Genomic DNA, 18,143 nt, shown 5'->3' on the forward strand with positions numbered 1-18,143 from the left:
TTACTCATTTCAGCTGTTTACTTTTGTTATAATAATAATAATTAAATGATATTCCATTTATTTTTACAGAGTGCTCTTCTCACACAGTGACACAGAGTGCTGAACAAATGGGTTGGCACAAGTCAAAGGTTGGCCATCCATTATTATTATTATTATTACTATTATGACGATTACTACGAGGTGCCTTACGGGGAGGAACGGCCCTTCGCCGAGACACACATTCACTCCACCCCCAGTTACCCACCCATCCTGTCTATGAGACACGGAGGAGCGGGAGCACTGAACAGATGGCCAGAAAGAGAGAATCACGAAGACGGAGAGAGAGGTCGAGGGCACGCAGGAGGCAGTGGGATCCAGACCTCCGTTTCCATTCTCCATACACATTTTAAAACATATCTGGGCTCTGGTCTGTAGGTAGTGATGAGAGACAGGGGAGGGGGAGAAGAAATGTCATTTATTACGATTTAAAAGCTTTAAGAAAATACAAGAATTACACTTGATATTTCAGCAATTTGTCTTTAAAAGTGTATAAAACCTTCTCAGATTAAATAACGAAGCACGTCTGTACGAAGAGGACAGGTGCACACATTTGTCTGTTAAACATACGTGTCAGATTCAGACCTGTAAAGATAGAAGAATAATATATAAAAGCATAAATTCTTCATGTATAAATATATTAGACTTGTCTTTACTGTAAAGCTATTCAATAATACTCAATAAAGATGAACCGTTCAGCAATAATTGCAGTGAAGAGCCACGCTCAGCATGGCAATCACAATCAAACCGGACAAAAGGAATAAAAATTACCTTGAGATAATATCATTTTTGAAATTATAAAACATTACATTTAAAAAAATAAATAATTGTAATGTCTACAAGTCCTCATCCCAAGCAGGGTCGCAGCGAGCCGGAGCCTAACCCGCTAACACAGGGCGCAAGGTCGAAGGTGGAGGGTTCGCACCCTGGACAGGACGCCAGTCCACCACAAGGCACCCTAAATGGGGCTCGAACCCCAAACCCGCTGCGCCATGGCACTCCAGAAATAAATAATTATTTAGCTCAGTACAAATGAATAGCCAATGGGCTGTGAAAATGCCAGCAGAACATCGTCAAAAAATGAAACACCCACAAATTGGAAGATATTCGGTCTTTTCATAAAATGCAAATCACACCTGATTCTTTTGCTTGTCAATTCAAATGTTACGGTAAACAAGTTAGAGGAAAAAGGCAACACGTAAGATAGAAAATTGATTGCAATTTATCACAGTTGAGCCCCACGGGGTGAGAAAGTACGGCAGCAATATCTGTTCCGGTGTTGAGTAGGCACAATATTGTCTCTTTGGTTACTTACTTACTACAAATTGTACTGCACTGGAGCTTTGACTCTTAAAATGTGAAAGCCTAAACTGATATTAGTGTAACAATGTGTGACACGCCCATTTACCACAACCAGACACGTGAAGCTGTTTCCTATTTCCTCTTATCGTCCACCTCAAGACACACACACACACACACACACACACACTGTCTGAACCGCTTGTCTCATACGGGGTCGCAGGGAGCCGGAGCCTAACCCGGCAACACAGGGCGTAGGGGACACACCCAGGACGGGATGCCAGTCTGTCACAAGGCAGCCCAAGCGGGACTCGAACCCCAGACCCACCAGAGAGCAGGACCAGGTCCAACCCACTGCGCCACCGCACCCCCCCCCACCCCCTCAAGACACGTGGGATAAAAGGGTCACACTGATACATTCCGTGTGCTCTCTGTTACATTTGCACATCTCCAGTTATTGCTTAGGAAAGGCTGTATAAAGGTTGACGCCTGGACAGCCTACGGCAGAAGCCTGAGATCGAGCCTCCCGAGACGCCTTTCGCCAGTCAGCGTGTCTCATCCTGGACAATGGAGCAATTTCCTTTCATCTCATTGAAACAGCTTTCGGTATGCAAACATCTGTCCATTATTTATAACCATTATCCCGTGCAGGGTCATGGCGGTCCAGACCCTATCATGGAAGAACAGGCCGCGAGCCGAGGTTTTAGCTTCGGTTAAACGGTCGATTCTCCAATGCCCTATTTCGCAGTGCAAAAAAAAAAAAAAAATTAAATAAAATATATAATAAACCCACAGTGCAGTGAAACTCTTCAGAAAGGCGTGCAACTCTACAAAGGGAGTAATATCGTGAAATACATATTGCTTCTGCGGAATTGTAAGAGTGTGAAATTACACTGCTGCACCTGTAGGAGATGAACAAAGAAAGAACTGCAAATTACCACCCTGAAAGGTATTTACACTGATTAACAGCACCAAAGGAGCACAGTAATCTCTTGTTCAGTGCGGTGAAAAAATGTTTCACTACAGTAATCTCTTGTTTAGAGCGGTGCTGCAGCTGCGGTCGCCACCCCCTCAGCCCTTCCTCTTACTGCGGTACCACTTTCTCAGGGCCATGCCCGTGGTGCTGCCAATCACACACAGGGTCCCGCCCAGGCTCCACCAAGTCGGCACGCGGCCCAGGAAGAAGAACTGGAGCAAGAAGGCGAGCACTACGTCCAAAGTCCTCATGAGGGCCACGGGCCCCGCCTTCTCGATCTGCACGGCTTTGGTGAGGAACGTCTGTCCGACGATCCCCAGGAAACCGATCAGCATGAGGAGCCACCTGTCCCAGCCGCAGAATGGAACGGTCCACTTGTCAATGACGAAGAGGATAATGATGCACTCGATGAAGCCGATGACCGCATAGTACCACACCGACAGGTAGTAGTGAACGTTTTTGCCCATCTTCCTGAGAATCACGAGAGTGCAGGCGGCCGCGATGGCGCCCAGAAACGCCGCAACGGTGCCTTTGATGTGGTCGGTGTAGTCTTCGATCGAGGAGGCGTCCGACCCGAAGAGGAACGGGGGTCGGGCGATTAAGACGACGCCCGTCACCGTGAGGAGGGTGAAGGCGAAGTCCCACAGCGTGCACTTCTCCTTCAGGAAGATCCAAGCCAGCACAGAGGTGAACACGGGATTGCTGAAAAAGATGACCGTGGCATCAGCCAACGGCATCTGCTGCACGGCGTAAAACAAGAGGATCATGGCGTTTGACCCCAAAAACCCTCTCAGAAACAGAAAGACCCGTTGCCCTCTTGGTCCAGTGAAGCCAGTCCTGGGTGAGAAAACAAAACAAACATCGTACATGAAAATCAGCAAGACCTTCATTCGTTATCAATAACCGCTTGTCCTCTGCGGGGTCTCGGTGGTCCGGAGCCTATCCGGCTGGCACTGGGTGTGAGGCAGAGTTTGCCCTGGACGGAAAGCCAGTCCATAGCAGCGCAGTCACACGCGCTGTTTCCCCGACACGTAATCACACTCACCCGCTGTCAATACCCGCTTATCACACGTGATGGTCACGGCGACGCAGAGTCCGCCCCGCAGAGCGAGAAGATGCCGGGCTAAGCAGGGAACACACATGCTGGGACACCGGTTCATTGCGGACCCACACATACACGCTGTACGGGCGGTCGAGGGTCACCAATTCACCCGAAACACACATCTTTGAACTGTGAGACGACTACCTCTTAGGATGACATCAAACATTCAGATACGGAAGGGACGCAGCGTAACATAAACACGTAATCCGAAATGCGTTTTTATCAAGGTTGGGAGAAACGGCTTTGGAATTTCCGCTGAAAACGAGCGATTGTGTTGTCTGCGTTTCTCTTCTCTTATGGCGGCTGAAACCAGCCTCGGGAGTTTACATTTACAGTGCAGCAGCAGTTAAAGGGTTAAAGACATGGCCCTGTAATACGCACGAGCCCGGTTCAAGTCTCAGGAAAGGCCCTGCTGCAGTAACCATAAGCATGGTACTTAACCCTCTTACAGGCGCTATTTATGGGTACTACTTACCGGTACAGTGCTCTTAAGTGCGGTACGGAATCACAGTACGAACCGGAGCTCGAAAGCAGCGCAGAAATCATTATGCTGCTCTATAAAAAGTAAGGCTGGAAGTTACGCACACATCATCTGAAACCGCTTGACCCACACGGGATCGCGGGGAGCCGGAGCCTAGCCCGGCAATGCAGGGCGTGGGGCCGGAGGGGGAGGGGACACACCCAGGACGGGACGCCCGAAGCGGGACTCGAACCCCAGACCCACCGGAGAGCAGGACCCGGTCCAACCCACCGCACCCCCCTGGCTACAACTCATTCTGAGCAAAAACACAGTGAAAGCAAAGGAATAGAACATCTTACCTGTAATAAATCAAGGCAGGTAGGGTGAAGGTAATCTGGAAGAAGCACCGGATCGCGCTGATTTCCACAGCATGAAGGCCATCGACCTTCTTCACAATAAAGGCCACGATGGAGAAGACGACGGACGCCAGTAGAGCGTAGAGCAGTCCGAGGCCTCTGAAAGCCTGCTTCTTCTCTGTGTCTGGGAGAGCAACAGGAGACTCTGGGCACACGCTGGCAACAGCACCTCAGCCCCACACTCGGCCCACGATGCAATTCGCCCTCACCTCACCGAGGGCGCTTATGGAAATTGCTTGGAGAACACCGAAACTTTACACAGATACTGTCCAGACCGAAACATCTCGATTTGTACACTTCGGCAGTGATATTTGGGGTGAAATTATTTGGTTTGAGCTCTTTACTGTATTTACCGTATTGGCACAGCAAGTAGCGCTGCTGTCTCACAGCGCCTGGGTGGTGCGAGAGGACGTGGGTTCGATTCCTGCTCACTCTGTGTGGAGTTTGCATGTTCTCTGGGTGCTCTGGTTTCTTCCCACACTCCAAAGACATGCTGTTCAGGTTCCCCCATAGTGTGTGAGTGACAGAGAGAGAGTGTTCCACTGATGTATGGATAAGTGACCCAGTGTAAGTACGGTATCTAGCAGTGTAAGTCACCGCGGTGAATAAGGTATGTGGGCTGATAACACTACATAGAGTTCACTGGAAGTCACTTTGGAGAAAAGTGTCTGATAAATAAATAAATGTAAATTAAGCAAGCATTTATTCCCCTGCTTATGGTGTTGTTATCGATATTTTTGTAGGTACAGGAATAAAACAGCGGGGCATCCTTAAAGATCATTCTATAAATATATGTTTTACTGCTAGCTGAGGAGCTATTTAATAAATTACAGGCCTTCAGCACATGCTTAGTGTCCTGGAACTTCTCCAAGTGTCACTGCGGGAGTTCGATTCCCCTCCTGCTGGTGAGGGGACATTAAGACACCGTACCCACTGAGACCATGGTGAGGACAGCATTGGAAAAGTGCCACTTTGTGTCCAGTTCTCAGTAGGAACTGAGTTCGTTCACCATGGGGCCTAGAACATAATTCCACCAGTTCCACCAGCACTTTGCCTGCGTGAGCCAAAACATGAGCAAAGACCCATTTGCGCCGATAGAGTTTTGGGGCAATTTCAAAACATCCCGAAACACAACAAATGACCAAGAGCAAATGCTTCTTTCCGCCGATACAAATTTAGGATGAAATACGGGCGGCTGGGAGCGCAGAGGTTGGAGCAGCTGCTTTCAGACCCAAAGGTCGCAGGTTTGAATCCCACCTCCAGCTGTAGTACCCTTGAGCAAGGTACTTCCTGAAATTACCCAGTTGAGTAAATAACTAATTTGCGCTGATGAAAACATCAGAGAAATTAATAAATGTAACATGCTGAACAAAATGTTCACAATTTAAATAAATAAATAAAAATGAGGTGAAGGCCTGGTTACCACTAGCCCAAATTTCTAGGGAATTAAACATTTTTTTCAGTAATATATCAAGCAAGGTCTTAGAAGGATACAAAAAAAAGTGGGGGGTAAAGGCTGTTGGTGGAGATTCTCGAGCGAATGTTTTCATCTTATTCGCTTATGACAAGTGTGAACACGAGGCCAAAGTGTCCCGAGTGGATCCGCGCTCACAGACGGGTTGGGGGGGGGGCAGCTGGGAAAATGTCGAGTCATGCCCGCGAACTCGAGCCGCGACTCCCGACACGAGCGCCGCCGTCACCACTCTTTCATCACTTTTCTCGCGACCGGGAACTTGGCGGGCCGGCGAGAGCGAGAGCGCGCGCCAGCCGGCCCGCCGGCAGCCACTCGGTCCCCGAACTGAAGCGTTTTCGCTGCGAAACGCGCGGTCTGAAGGCGACCAGTACTATTATTAATAACCGCTTCAAAAGTCATTCCTTACTAGACTTACAATTATAAAGCTGTCGGAGTGACGTAACGCGGAGCGGAGCTTCGGCTCGAGGGCACGGCCACGGGCCGCCCGGAAAGTTTCTATATACACATGACATGTAGTTTGCACGATATGTAGCTACTCCATATTTTCCTATGGATTTAAATGAATGTATTGGGACGTAGTAAGAAAGTGACGGGCGTCGCGGGTACCGTGTTTTGCCCGCGGCGCGCGCTCTAGTACCTGCTTTGGGGTGACCGTGAGGGCTCCTCCTTCCCCTCTCTTCCGCCGCGCAACTTTCACTTTGTCGTCCCCAGCACGCGACGAGGGAGCCGCGCGGACACCTGCGGGGCGGCCCCCCCGCGCGCTCCGCTCCCGCATCCCGCCGCTTCAGATGGAGTCTCTCGGCTCCGAGCTCCCGCTGCTCCTCCTCCTCGTCCTCGTCCTCGTCGTCCTCCTCTCCGTCGACGTGGAGAAGCTCCACTCGGACCTCTTCCTCCCGGCCGGGTGGCGCCGTCGAGGCTCCGTCCGCGCGGCCGCTCTCGCCGTCTGCCGCCCCGCGCGCAAGCTCCTCCATGTTCCAGGTGTTAACAGGTGTGAACGGCGCGCGCGCGCCGCTTCCCTCGCACCGGAGCGCCGCGAGACGCCGGCGTTGACTGGTAACCTTGACGCTTTGGCGCGAGCCCCGCCGCGCCGCTAGGGGGAGGACAGGCAGAGGCCACATAGCCAGTGACACACTCCTGTACCGTGCTGTACTGTGCTCCGCTGTAGTACCACGCAGTAACTTAAAGCGTTACCCTCCTGCAAGTACTTATCCATGGCATTTGTACAGCTGGGTAATCTTACTGCAGCACTTTGGGGTAAGTACCTTTCTCAAGGGTACAACAGCTGGAGGGTTACATTTACTCATTTATCTGACATTTTTCTCCAAAGCAACTTACAATTTTAAGGTAACAGTTGTTACAAGCACATAATTATTTACCCATTGATACAGGTGGGTAATTTTTACTGGAACAATTTAGGATAAGTACCTTGGCTCAAGGGTACTACAGTCAGAGGTGGGCTTCAAACCTGTGACCTTCAACTCCGAAGGCTACAAATCTCTCACGCACACATTTATCCTTTGTACAGGGTCACCGTGGTGTGGAGCCTACCCCGGAAGCACAGGGTGCTGGCCCAGACAGGTGCTCCTGCAATAAGTAAAATATACTTTCATTGTCATTCATTGGCTTTCATATTATTACTCATTTTATTGAGTAAAAATAAATTCAAATCTAGCATGAACATATTAAGAATACCACAACGTGTGGTTTTCTGCATAGCACTTAGGATTGGCAGCTTACACTCTAAAGGTACAGGGGTCGAAACCCTGCTCCTGCTGTAGTGGCCTTGATCAAAGTACTTATCCTGAATTGACACAGTAAGAATACCGTGCTGTATAAATGGGTGAAGTTCATTATCCTACACTCTAAATTGCCTTAGATGGGGGTCAGCTTCAGAAACTTAAATAATAATGATAATAAGCATCAAAAAGTGAATTCAGTGTCTAGTCCCAGGGAGGAAACTTTCACCAGGAAATTCCTATAAAGATGACCTGATAAAAAGGAAAATAAAGTGGAAATAAAACTGCTTTTATTGACATTTTCTTTATTAGTACTATACAGTTAATACAAACAAGCAATAATAAAAATAAAACTCGGCAAGATCCCCTCCCACACATTCACAACACTAACAACAACATCTAGGCTTGCATTGCGACGTGTTAAATTCTTCAATTACAAATGTGATTTTAAAACTCCATATGAAATATTTATCACTGGCATGGTCCCTATTATCTACAAAAGCTCAATTTATAAATTATTTTGCTTACAACCGTAAAGACAGAAAAATGTAAACATTTTATTTTGGCAGGTTGTTTTCTCCTAAACGGGTTAATAAATATATTAAAAAGTACAGTTTGTTCATTTACCGATGTGATTGCACTGGTGTGTACAGCTTGTAGTTGCAAAGAATAAGCGAACAATGGCTTCTGTTAGTTTTTTTTTAAAGAAATGATCAAAAGCTACTCTACGGTGGGTAACAACAAAAAATAATAAGATGGATATTTCTAGCAAGGCATTCATCTGGAAGAATTATTAGTTGAGTTCATCATGCACGTAGTCCAATGGAAAGTCCATCTCTCCCAAAGACGGCCGCAACCACAGTTCTTTTCCCCCTCAAAACACACGCTCACACATTCTCTGTCTTGGCCTTTTAGTTACTCAAATCAATCATCAAGTGCTCATAGATCTGAGTTTTGCCCTTAAAACTAGAAGCAAGCAAGAACTCACGGTTATCAATGGACACAAGAGAGAAGGCCCTGGGCGCCTGGATGTTCAGTTCCTGTACGTGAATGAACTGGCCTTTCTTCGGATCGTAACGGTAGACTTGGGTGAGGGAGTAGTCGCTTCCCAGGATAGCGTAGTGCCAGTTGTCGACAGAAAAAGGCTGGAACACCATGGAACCCCGTGATGGCATTGTCTGGACCTCAGTGAACATGGCGCCATCCCACTTCATCACTTTGGAGTCCCCAATGAACCGGGTCAGGCAGATGAAGAGCTCTGCCTTCACTTTGAAGTGCTTGACGGCGTAGACGTCCTCCATCTCTGGGATGTCCGTGCGTCGGTCAAACAACTTCTGGCTCTTGCTCCACTGGTATATCACAGGCCTCTGGGAACTGCTGGACAAAATGAGGTGCGGCTTCCCGGCGATCTCCAGGTACTCGACATCCGTGTCGCGGTACCACGGGTGCAGGGACTGATGGGAGTAGAAGCCGTTTCCGTTCCACTTGTACACGGTTGTTGTGCCTGCTTTGGAGCTGTCGGCAATGACGAAGAAGGATTCGCCGTCGATGCGGAAGGTTTCCACGTCGTTGGGCTTCCTTATTTTGAGGATATCGATATCTTGGATTTTAATGAATTTGTTTGCTGACATGTCTCGCTTATAGATGTGAGAGCCCCCGAAGAGCTGTGCAACTATAATGAACAGCTGGTTATTAATCACCAAGGGCTTGCACACAATAGTGGAGGTGCCTGTAAAACAATGGGGGGGGGGGGGGGGGTGATTAAGGAATGAATGCAATACGAATAAGAAGTCATGGGTGGTAACCGTACTACGAGGTTGAATTTAGGTACACTTTGTCAAGTTAATGCATTCAAATGAATTTCAGCTTCCTACCCAGGTTTGAAAAAGGTTGAATAATTGCAGGGATTTTTTTTTTTTTTTTTAGAACTTCTATGTATTCAAAAACAATCCTACTTTAAAGAGCACCATGCCGGGGCAAACGACACCGCAGCGGATCCCGCACCTTGAAAGCAGCATTCCCTCAAAAGAGTTAGAGGTCTGTACTCACTTTCAATGTTGTCATAATTTCGGAAGACCATTTCCACATGATCCCACTCCAGGAAACTACAGGTTCCAGTGAAGGGTTGTGCAAACACAACATACTGATCGTTGCCAAAAGTGAAAGATTCCACAGAAATTGACTCAAATTTAAGAGACTGATAGGCCGCAAATTCTGAAAAACGAGATAAAACATAAAGGTCAGGTTTAACCTCTTGTCCAGCTCTTAAAGCACAGTGCTGACACTGAAGTGGAAATATTTCAAAGCGGCAACGGTTGCATCGGTCACCTGCTGTGATGCAGTCAAATGACTGGGGAAGGAGGTCATTAATTTTTTTCCCCTGGTACAGCGGAGGGCTGCTACAGTATATCTGGTCCACAGTGGCATTGGTATGGTAAATCCATTCCACGAGCCACTTGAGTTTGCAATCACAGCTGAAGATGTTCCCTCGAAGATCCCTGGGGAGAAAATAAATAAATAATAGTTGCGGATCAGGGTGCCTGGAACCGCAGCTTATCGGAATAAGGACAAGCTGCAATGTTCAGCGGACCAGTTCATACACTTCAAAAAGGAATCGGAAAGTAGACAGGATTTAACGCGCACAATTGACTCCTGACGCATTCATTTATGCAAAATTCACAAATTCTAGGTTAGCGCTTAATTTGAAGTCTGTGTGCTCGCACATCCAGTAAGGTGCAGTGTTGGGCTGGTTAGGAAAAATACCTACACTTTTGTTAATGCTTCCATTCCCTTGAAAACATCTCTGGGTAACGTCTGCAGATTATTATAGGCCAGGCTCCTAGTAACAGATAGGAAGACACATGAGTACACAGCCAACGCAAAATGTCCGTTTAATTTCCTGCCATTACGTGATACCACTGAAACATTCGGAGAATATTTATTATACTTGGAATGAAGCCTTCAAGGTTGACTAATTTTAGAATGACTCATTGCTACAATAAAGTGAGATGAATCATTGCTTAGCAACAGAAGGGAAACAATGAGCGCTATCTCCGGCAGTGAAAAAAGACTACGTGACCACGTTTTCCCAACCCGGTAAACAGTGATTATTGTACAGTGCAAGTCCCAGGAACGGGTCTCGGCGCGTGCGTCTCCGGGAGAGTTCTGGTGTTCTCGGATCAGCGGATCTGTGTCTTCAACACAGGCAAGTTTAAAGTTACAAAGAGTCTATTTTTAATTTTGCCCGTTCAGCCACAGCTTGTTTATGTTTAGAAAGTGGAGCTGAAAACATGTTTTCTCCCAGTGCTTCTCTGCTGGTGCATTGATGGAAATGAAAAAGTAAATGCTTCCAGAATGAAAGCTAGCAGACTATATACGTGAAAAATAAACATATAATAGCACATGTTACTCCAGCATATGGGAAGCTGGTATCCCTGCAGTCTCCTCATCCATCTGTGGAGCTGCATTTGGGATGCCTGGTACTTTGTACAGTCAGACAAAGCCTTTTCTTACACATGCGGTGACAAACTTTCAGCACTGGTCATCTTAAAACTGAAAAGGATCATAATTGGTGTAGCACGCCTTCAACAGTCAATGGGTAATAGTGAGTCGATCAACATTTTTCATTACATATTAATAATAGTGATGGATGGGCTTCATCTCCGCAACCATCCGGCATGGGATCATCAAGAATAAAAAGCTTGCTGGGAAAATATTCTACTTTATTTAGTCTTCATGGCCTGAAGCAGTTCAATTTTCCAGGTGAAAGCTAACAGCAATGTTAAGCAGAGCGATGTTTTTAAGGGGAAAAGGAGGGCTGATCCTGCAGAAATGCCTTATGCCCTTGAGCATAAAGATTCTGCAGCTCTGTGAAGATCTGAGGGCTCTCGAAATGCCAGCTGGAGTCTGCAAAGGATGGACAAGTGCCCAAGCGCTGCTGGGAGGCAGATCTACGCTGTCCTGTGGTGATGACCATGCCTTGGCGGCAGGGGGTGACACGTGCAACTCTTTATTCAAATGAAGGAAGGGAGCTGACAGAACAGGGAGTACCACATTAATACTGTTTACCCGGCAAGAAAATACACTGCAGAGTTTGCTAAGTATGTGCTTAGCATACAGATGAGGAAACTCCAAGTCCTTGTCACCACAAAAAAAAAAAAAAAAATCTCCGGAGTCACTGACAGTGCACTGTTCCCATAAGATTTCTGACACTTCCTGCTGCTATGTTCCTGTAAAGTGTTTTGGTTTTTGACAAGGGGATGTTGATGCACACTAGTATTAGCAGGTCTAACTGTGCCTCACATTGGTACCGGGAACACAGGTTGTCCATCCCCGCCAGGGGCACCACGGTGGCACAGCGGGTAGGGCTGGTACCTCAAAACTGCGGGACTCTGAGTGTGGATGTGGGTGCAAATTCAGCTCTTGCACGTTTTCCCTGTGTTCGTGTGGGTTTCCTTGCACGGACAAAAGACATATTTTGAGTGAAACGATGACCCTAAATTACCCTTGGTGTGTGTATGTGTGACACGGCTCTGCTGTGCTGATGGACAGACAATTACGGTACCTATCACTATACACTGCCTTGGACAAAGGTGTCAGCTAAATTTGATTGATACCGTAGTATGTGGTGGGCTAGAAAACGTCTTCAAGCTCAGAGAATGGCGGTGAGGAAATGTTTTGTGACATAATCTTCCTCCAAAAAGAGCCAAAGACATCATGCAAAAGCAAAATGGAACAAAACCCTTGGAAATTCTGATGATTGTCTGTGTGTTGTAACTACTGACTGCTGAAAGTAATCTTCTGACATTCATCTCACACACATATCCACACCCCCACCCACCCACATGCACACACACACCCACCCACCCACTCACACACGGACAAAGGACTCAAGTATGGTGACAATTATAATCTTATATAATAGGTCTGACATTCTCTCATCTGACACTGAGAGAAACAGTTCGATATGGTGTCTCCCTCCCAGCTAGTGTGAAAGCTGAGGCCAACCACATTTTCCAGTGGTAAATTGTCATACTCCATTTTTCCACTTTTGCGGTCCCACTTTCATGCGGAATCACAAAAATAGGTTGCACGTTTTCAAATTTTTATACAACTTTCCAATTATGTGGCTTCCAACAAATAAAACTGTGTTAGAAACCTTTCCTACCCACAGTCCGGTTTAAATTCACTAGGGTGCTACTTAGGTCTAAGTGAAAGAGATGGAAATACATAGAGTTACCTATTGAGTAGTAATTAAAATTTTTTAAAAAAAATTATTTTCAGTAGCTGTGGCATCAGTTTTCTTAAGATTAAAAATGATAAAGCACTGTGTATGTGTGCACTGTAATATTCCACTGTGTTGTGAGACATTAAGGCCTTTGGAACTGATTAGCCTCAGGAAAAAGACACAAATATAAAGAAATATAAAAAGAAACAAAAATACTCACAAGTGTATTAGGGATTTCAAACCTCTGAAAGCATATGGGGATATGGATTTGATCTTGTTGTTCTCAATAAACCTGTGAATGAAAACAATTATCACAGTGAGCCTTTGCCTTTAATGAAAAATTCTTAAAAGTGGCACTTTGTTCAAAAAAAAAAATAAAAAAAATACTGAGTAACTCACAGATACTCCAGGTGAGGTAGGCCAAGGAAAGCGTCCTCATTTATTGAATCAAAGGAATTGGCTGTGAACAAACTAAGAAGAAAACGTTTCAAAAATGAGGTCATTCTGTATAGAAAATGATTTAAAAACAGCACTTTAATATTACGAATTACATAACAATAAAAAAACCATCATGTGCAAAAGAAAGTAAGCTTTGCACTCCCTAAAGATTACCTGGTTACAAAGTAAAACTGCAAACTTACCAACTAGTATATAGAATAAGAGCTTGAATAACACTGTGGTCATTATCACTCATTTAAATCCCATTTTAGACGTTTACTACACTACAGATCCCACTGATTTATTCCTTAGCTGATGCCTTTATCGAAAGTGACACTATTTCATTTATTTATATATATGAGATGGGCATTTTACCGGAACAACTCAGGGTCACTGCCTTGCTTAAGGGTACCACAGCAATAACAAGCATTGGGACTTGAGCAGACAACCTTAAGGTTACAAATTATGGGAGGAAAAAGTTGCCTACATGTAGATTAATTCACATGATGCTCTCTGTTGTTTCAGTTATCAGAATATGTTTTATTGCTTTTTTTGTTGATTGGTTTCAACTTTGCTAATTTACATGAAGCTGATTCACCAGTCTAACAGTGTTAGTAATTATTTAAGTCCAGATGCAGTGTTTCTCGCTATATGTTGTGGCTCTTGAACAAGAAAGATAATGAAATTTCTTTATTATTCCAATAAAAACTCTAGATAAGAAGTCCAAAAACTATTTCTAATACTAAAGATGAGACATACATGCAGTTCTACACGTAATCAAAGGTCACCTTGAAGAGATGAAGAAATTAAAATAAACCCAAGAGTATAATGCTGCATCACGACCACTGTTAAAACATATTTGTTGAGATATTCTTAAAATACATTATTGATTACTAAAGAAATATAAAGACTTTGGACTTCAGTTACCAGTATTGGTTTAATTGTTACAGGCTTACATAAGCAGCAGGGCTTCAGACTTCACAAAAATAGACAAGCCAGGATTTACAGCAGCCAAAAAAAACAGTCCCACGATTCAAAATAAAACATAAATAAGGGCTAATTATGAATAGTGACCTATGACATGAAAATAGCTGAGTACCAAGTCTGAAATGACTTCATACAAAAGGAAGCAGACAAGTCCATACAAAGCAATATAAATAGATAATTTCTGTTTCAATCCAACAGTACTCACTAACTCCACAGACGGGATCTGTCAAGAATATTGCCAAGCAAAACTGAGTTCATATGAACCATTGTTTTGTTAATTAACCTATTCAGTATTTGGATGAAAATTAAATTTCGTAACTGCTCAACTCTCCTGTTTTTTTTTCCTTCTCTTCAGTTACTATTAATATTATAAGTCTCAGCTGTGTAAAATACAAGTTTTAGAATACCATGCACAATTGCCCAAGTCACGATGGATTTGTGTAGATACTGTTTTAGGTGTCTAGAGTAGGTTGGATGCTCGAAAAACTGAACGTCCTAATCTATAACTGACGTTCACACACTTTAGTCCTTTTGAGACAAATATCAGTTATAGTGTGTCTGTGTAAGATGCCTCGATTGATGCGTGAACCTCAGTGTCAACCAGCGATCAGCAAATGATCAATTTCAACATTTGTTAGGATTAGTGCCATCAAAGATGATGCCAAAGAAATGCCACTTGGTCATGTTTGTACCAGTGGCTCCATCATCATTAAAAACTCATTTCATTTCTCCTGCATTCGCAGCAGGATAAGGGAAAGTGAGCTTTGCTCCATAAATTTCAGTGAAAAGTTGTACAAAAAATAATTCTTCCATGTCATTAAGACACACACTAAAGGTATTGTTTGGTTTGGTTTGGTTGGAGATGGCCCAAGGTTGGGCACTTTGGATGTGCTCCTCTTCTGGTGACTGGCAGTCATGTATTAACATCACAATTCACTTGCATGCGTGCTGCACCTTCAGCCTCGGACACCCTTTCAAAGCCCATTTATCACCAGTATGGTAATGATGGTACTAAACACTGCAAGGTTCCCACTGAGCTCCCCCGCCAGCAAAAAACAAACAAACAAAAAACCTTTGTCCACTGAAACATGGCCATCAGGGGTCCCAAAAACGGCCAGGTTGCACAACATGATGAGCCGGAGAGGGCTGTGCTGGAAATGAGCAGTTTAAAATGAAATGAATGAATATATATAATAACGGGACTCACAGGAGCTGAAGGGCCGGCGTGTGGACGAAGCTGCCCTCCGGGATCTCACTGAATCCAGATTTCACAAACGATCTTTGGGAGAAAGAAGAAAAAAGTACCGTTTTCTCATGAAGGAGCCGCGCCGTCGTGCGAATAAAAGCCGCACGTACGTGGCGAGACGCGGAGAACAAGGGACAAGTGGCGCGCGCAGGGGAGGAGGGAGGGAGGAAGGAGCGCAGAGGCTGCGAGAGGAGACCTCCGCACCTCCGATGAGCGGTGATGGAGCACGAGAATTCGGTACGCGACGGGAGGCGAAGCGCGCGCGCACACGCACACAAGCACACGGACATGCACACATGATTCACCATCGCGGTGTGTGTGTGCGCGTTTTCTCCGAGCACTTACAAGGAGACGACGTCGGGAGGGAAGCTGCGGGGCACCGACCGCACGTTCTCGCACAGGGCATTGTCTTTGGTGCAGGTACACGACAAGGGGCATCGGGGTTGCCTGGACCTCCTGGGCTCCACCGCCAGCAGGGCACATGCCATCCAGATCCAGAGCCATAACCATAAGGTGCATCTTGCGCAGCCTCCCCTGGCAGACCCCATCCTTCCGAGGCGCTCCAGTAGAACCCCACGGCTCGAACGTCCCTGCACATGAACCGCTGCCTCTACTACTGTTTTTTTTTTTTTTTGTTGCTGTTGTTTGTTTTTAATGCCACCCCAGCGCGCAGCTTTCGCTCACCTCACCTCTGTCTGTGCAGATTTTGTTCTTCTGTCTGTGATGAACGGAGCCCCTGCAGCCCAAGGCGCTAATCCGGCCGCGCTGCGAGTCGCTGCGCTGCGAATGCGGCGCGCAGACGGCGGTGCGCGAGACGCGCGGCGAAGAGTGGTTAAAAAAGCCCGAGACAGAGAGCGGAGCGCGCGCGCTCCGCTGGGAGCGTCGCCAAATATGAGCCCAGGAACCGAGTCACGGGCTGAGCCTAGACAGGGAGACGCGAGTCACGCTGTACATTTCGTCTCATCCACTCGCTCGTCAATCGCGCTGTAATAATACCTGCCTTCCTATTAGGATCGACATGAAAAACACGCACAATAGAGGCTCGTGCATCCCCACGATTCCCTGGAGAGAGAAGCTTCCATTAATCCAGGGGATGAGGCTCCTATTCAAACGCACGGCCCCCCCCCTTAAGTCAACCATTATTAATCATGAAACCCACGATTGTAGTGTTATTATACTATACTATATATACCTGCTCTTTGTCCAGGTGACTTGCAAAAGGAATATTACACTTAGAGTATAATCATGTTGCGCTTAATGCATGAGAATATTAATGCCCGGCTGTTTAAAATTAAGGACCAAATGCAGGATCTCTCATCATATTATTATTACGGGACATCTTTGTTCAGGCGACTTGCAATATTACAGTCAAGTTGCGCTCATAATGTATGAGACTATTAATGCCCGGCTGTTTCAAATTAAGGACCAAATGCAGAATTTGTCATCACTGAAGTTGTACACCACTTTGGAAAAATGTGTCCGTTAAACGAATAAATTTAAATTTAAGGACTTGCTTTCCTTAAAAGGGCTGTTACTGTTTCTCCAATAGGTAAACTAAAAATAAGTCACATTTATTGGAAAATGTCATATTTGTTATAGCTGCCACATCTTCTGCTTTATGTTTGACTGGGTTATTATTTTACATATTTTGGTAAATGTGAACTTTAAGTCTGTCTTAAAAGATATATATAGAAACTGAGAGAGGGTTGCTAAGCAGCTGGCCCCATCTCCCCATTTTAGTTTGTTTCTCAAAAGTGCAGATGGTCTTTAGTGGCCTTTGTAATGTTGAGTGCAGAATCCGTTACCCATCAAATTGAGGATAACAGTGGAGTTCTTTCTCAGAGTTTCAGCCCTTTCTTTTCTTTTGAATGAATGCCAATTCAGTTACAGTACTTAACTGAATAATGTGACCTGTTGTTCAGCTTTGGAAAGAAAGGAAAGAATCCGTGCAATGCAGCGCAAGTTTTTTTTTTGTTTTGTTTTTTTTGGTTGGAAAATTTATGGCATACATGCAGACTGAATAATTGCTCACTTGTCTTCACTGAATAATATCGTCTTTAAAACAAACATGACTTTCCTGTAAAACCGAGAGCGAAATGATTTAAGATGTCTTAAAACCTAACTGTTAATTAGTTATGATAATTTGTTAAATTTCCAACAGGCCCTCAAGAAAATAATGGAAACAAGAAAACAGAACCTACATTAAAAAAAGCAGGTGTCTAGTTTAGGACCAAAACATACCAGGTTTATTTTAACACATTTTAGCATACAGGACTTATCTGAAACTTATTGTCAAATAAACTTATTAGTGTCAAACCGGTCACCTTTAATATTGCCTTTGCCAATAATTTACTAAGAGTATGAAAAAAAAGAAGTGTAATTTACCATAACATTTTACCTTCCGGGTACATTCACAGACATAAGGAACTGACATGGAGGAGGCCTCTTCATACACATTCAACATAACAGAACAACCTCAAAGTGACAGAGAAACTGCAATGTAACAGAATTTAAAGAAAACTGCAATAAATGTACATATCTAGCTCATACTTTTCTGCAAAGGAACTTAGAGTGTGCAGCTGCTTAAACATTCACCCATTTATACAGCTGGGTACGTTTACTGGAGCCATTTAAGAGAAGTACCTTACTCAAGGGTACTAGAGCTGGATGTAGGATTCAAACCCACAACCTTTGGGTCCAAAGCAGCAGCACTAAACACTACTCTAGCAGCTGTGGTTACCAGATG

At 45.1% G+C, this 18,143-nt stretch overlaps 2 protein-coding genes across 3 annotated transcripts; both read right to left on the reverse strand.

The window, feature by feature from the left end:
• Positions 1 to 1,673: 1,673 nt before the first annotated feature.
• On the reverse strand, positions 1,674 to 6,973 carry slc35g1 (solute carrier family 35 member G1). Its single transcript, XM_018761010.2, has 3 exons — positions 6,401 to 6,973; positions 4,233 to 4,413; positions 1,674 to 3,148 (listed from the first exon to the last, which is right to left on the reverse strand). Exons 1-3 carry the CDS (start codon positions 6,879 to 6,881, stop codon positions 2,407 to 2,409), a joined length of 1,404 nt encoding a protein of 467 aa, XP_018616526.2. The 5' UTR covers positions 6,882 to 6,973; the 3' UTR covers positions 1,674 to 2,406.
• Positions 6,974 to 7,625: 652 nt separating this feature from the next.
• Positions 7,626 to 17,692, reverse strand: lgi1b (leucine-rich, glioma inactivated 1b). 2 transcript variants are annotated; one of them, XM_018760823.2, is made up of 9 exons: positions 16,087 to 17,692; positions 15,743 to 15,987; positions 15,359 to 15,430; positions 13,126 to 13,197; positions 12,947 to 13,018; positions 10,267 to 10,338; positions 9,828 to 9,997; positions 9,549 to 9,713; positions 7,626 to 9,228 (listed from the first exon to the last, which is right to left on the reverse strand). In XM_018760823.2, the coding sequence occupies exons 2-9, from the start codon at positions 15,943 to 15,945 to the stop codon at positions 8,411 to 8,413; spliced, it is 1,644 nt and encodes a 547-aa protein (XP_018616339.1). In that variant the 5' UTR covers positions 15,946 to 15,987; positions 16,087 to 17,692; the 3' UTR covers positions 7,626 to 8,410. The 2 variants fall into 2 exon arrangements, with proteins under 2 accessions (XP_018616339.1, XP_018616340.1); XM_018760824.2 differs by having other exon boundaries at positions 16,082 to 17,692.
• Between the last annotated feature and the right edge of the window lie 451 nt (positions 17,693 to 18,143).

This window comes from Scleropages formosus, chromosome 24, assembly GCF_900964775.1.
Source record: "Scleropages formosus chromosome 24, fSclFor1.1, whole genome shotgun sequence".
NCBI lineage: Eukaryota > Metazoa > Chordata > Actinopteri > Osteoglossiformes > Osteoglossidae > Scleropages > Scleropages formosus.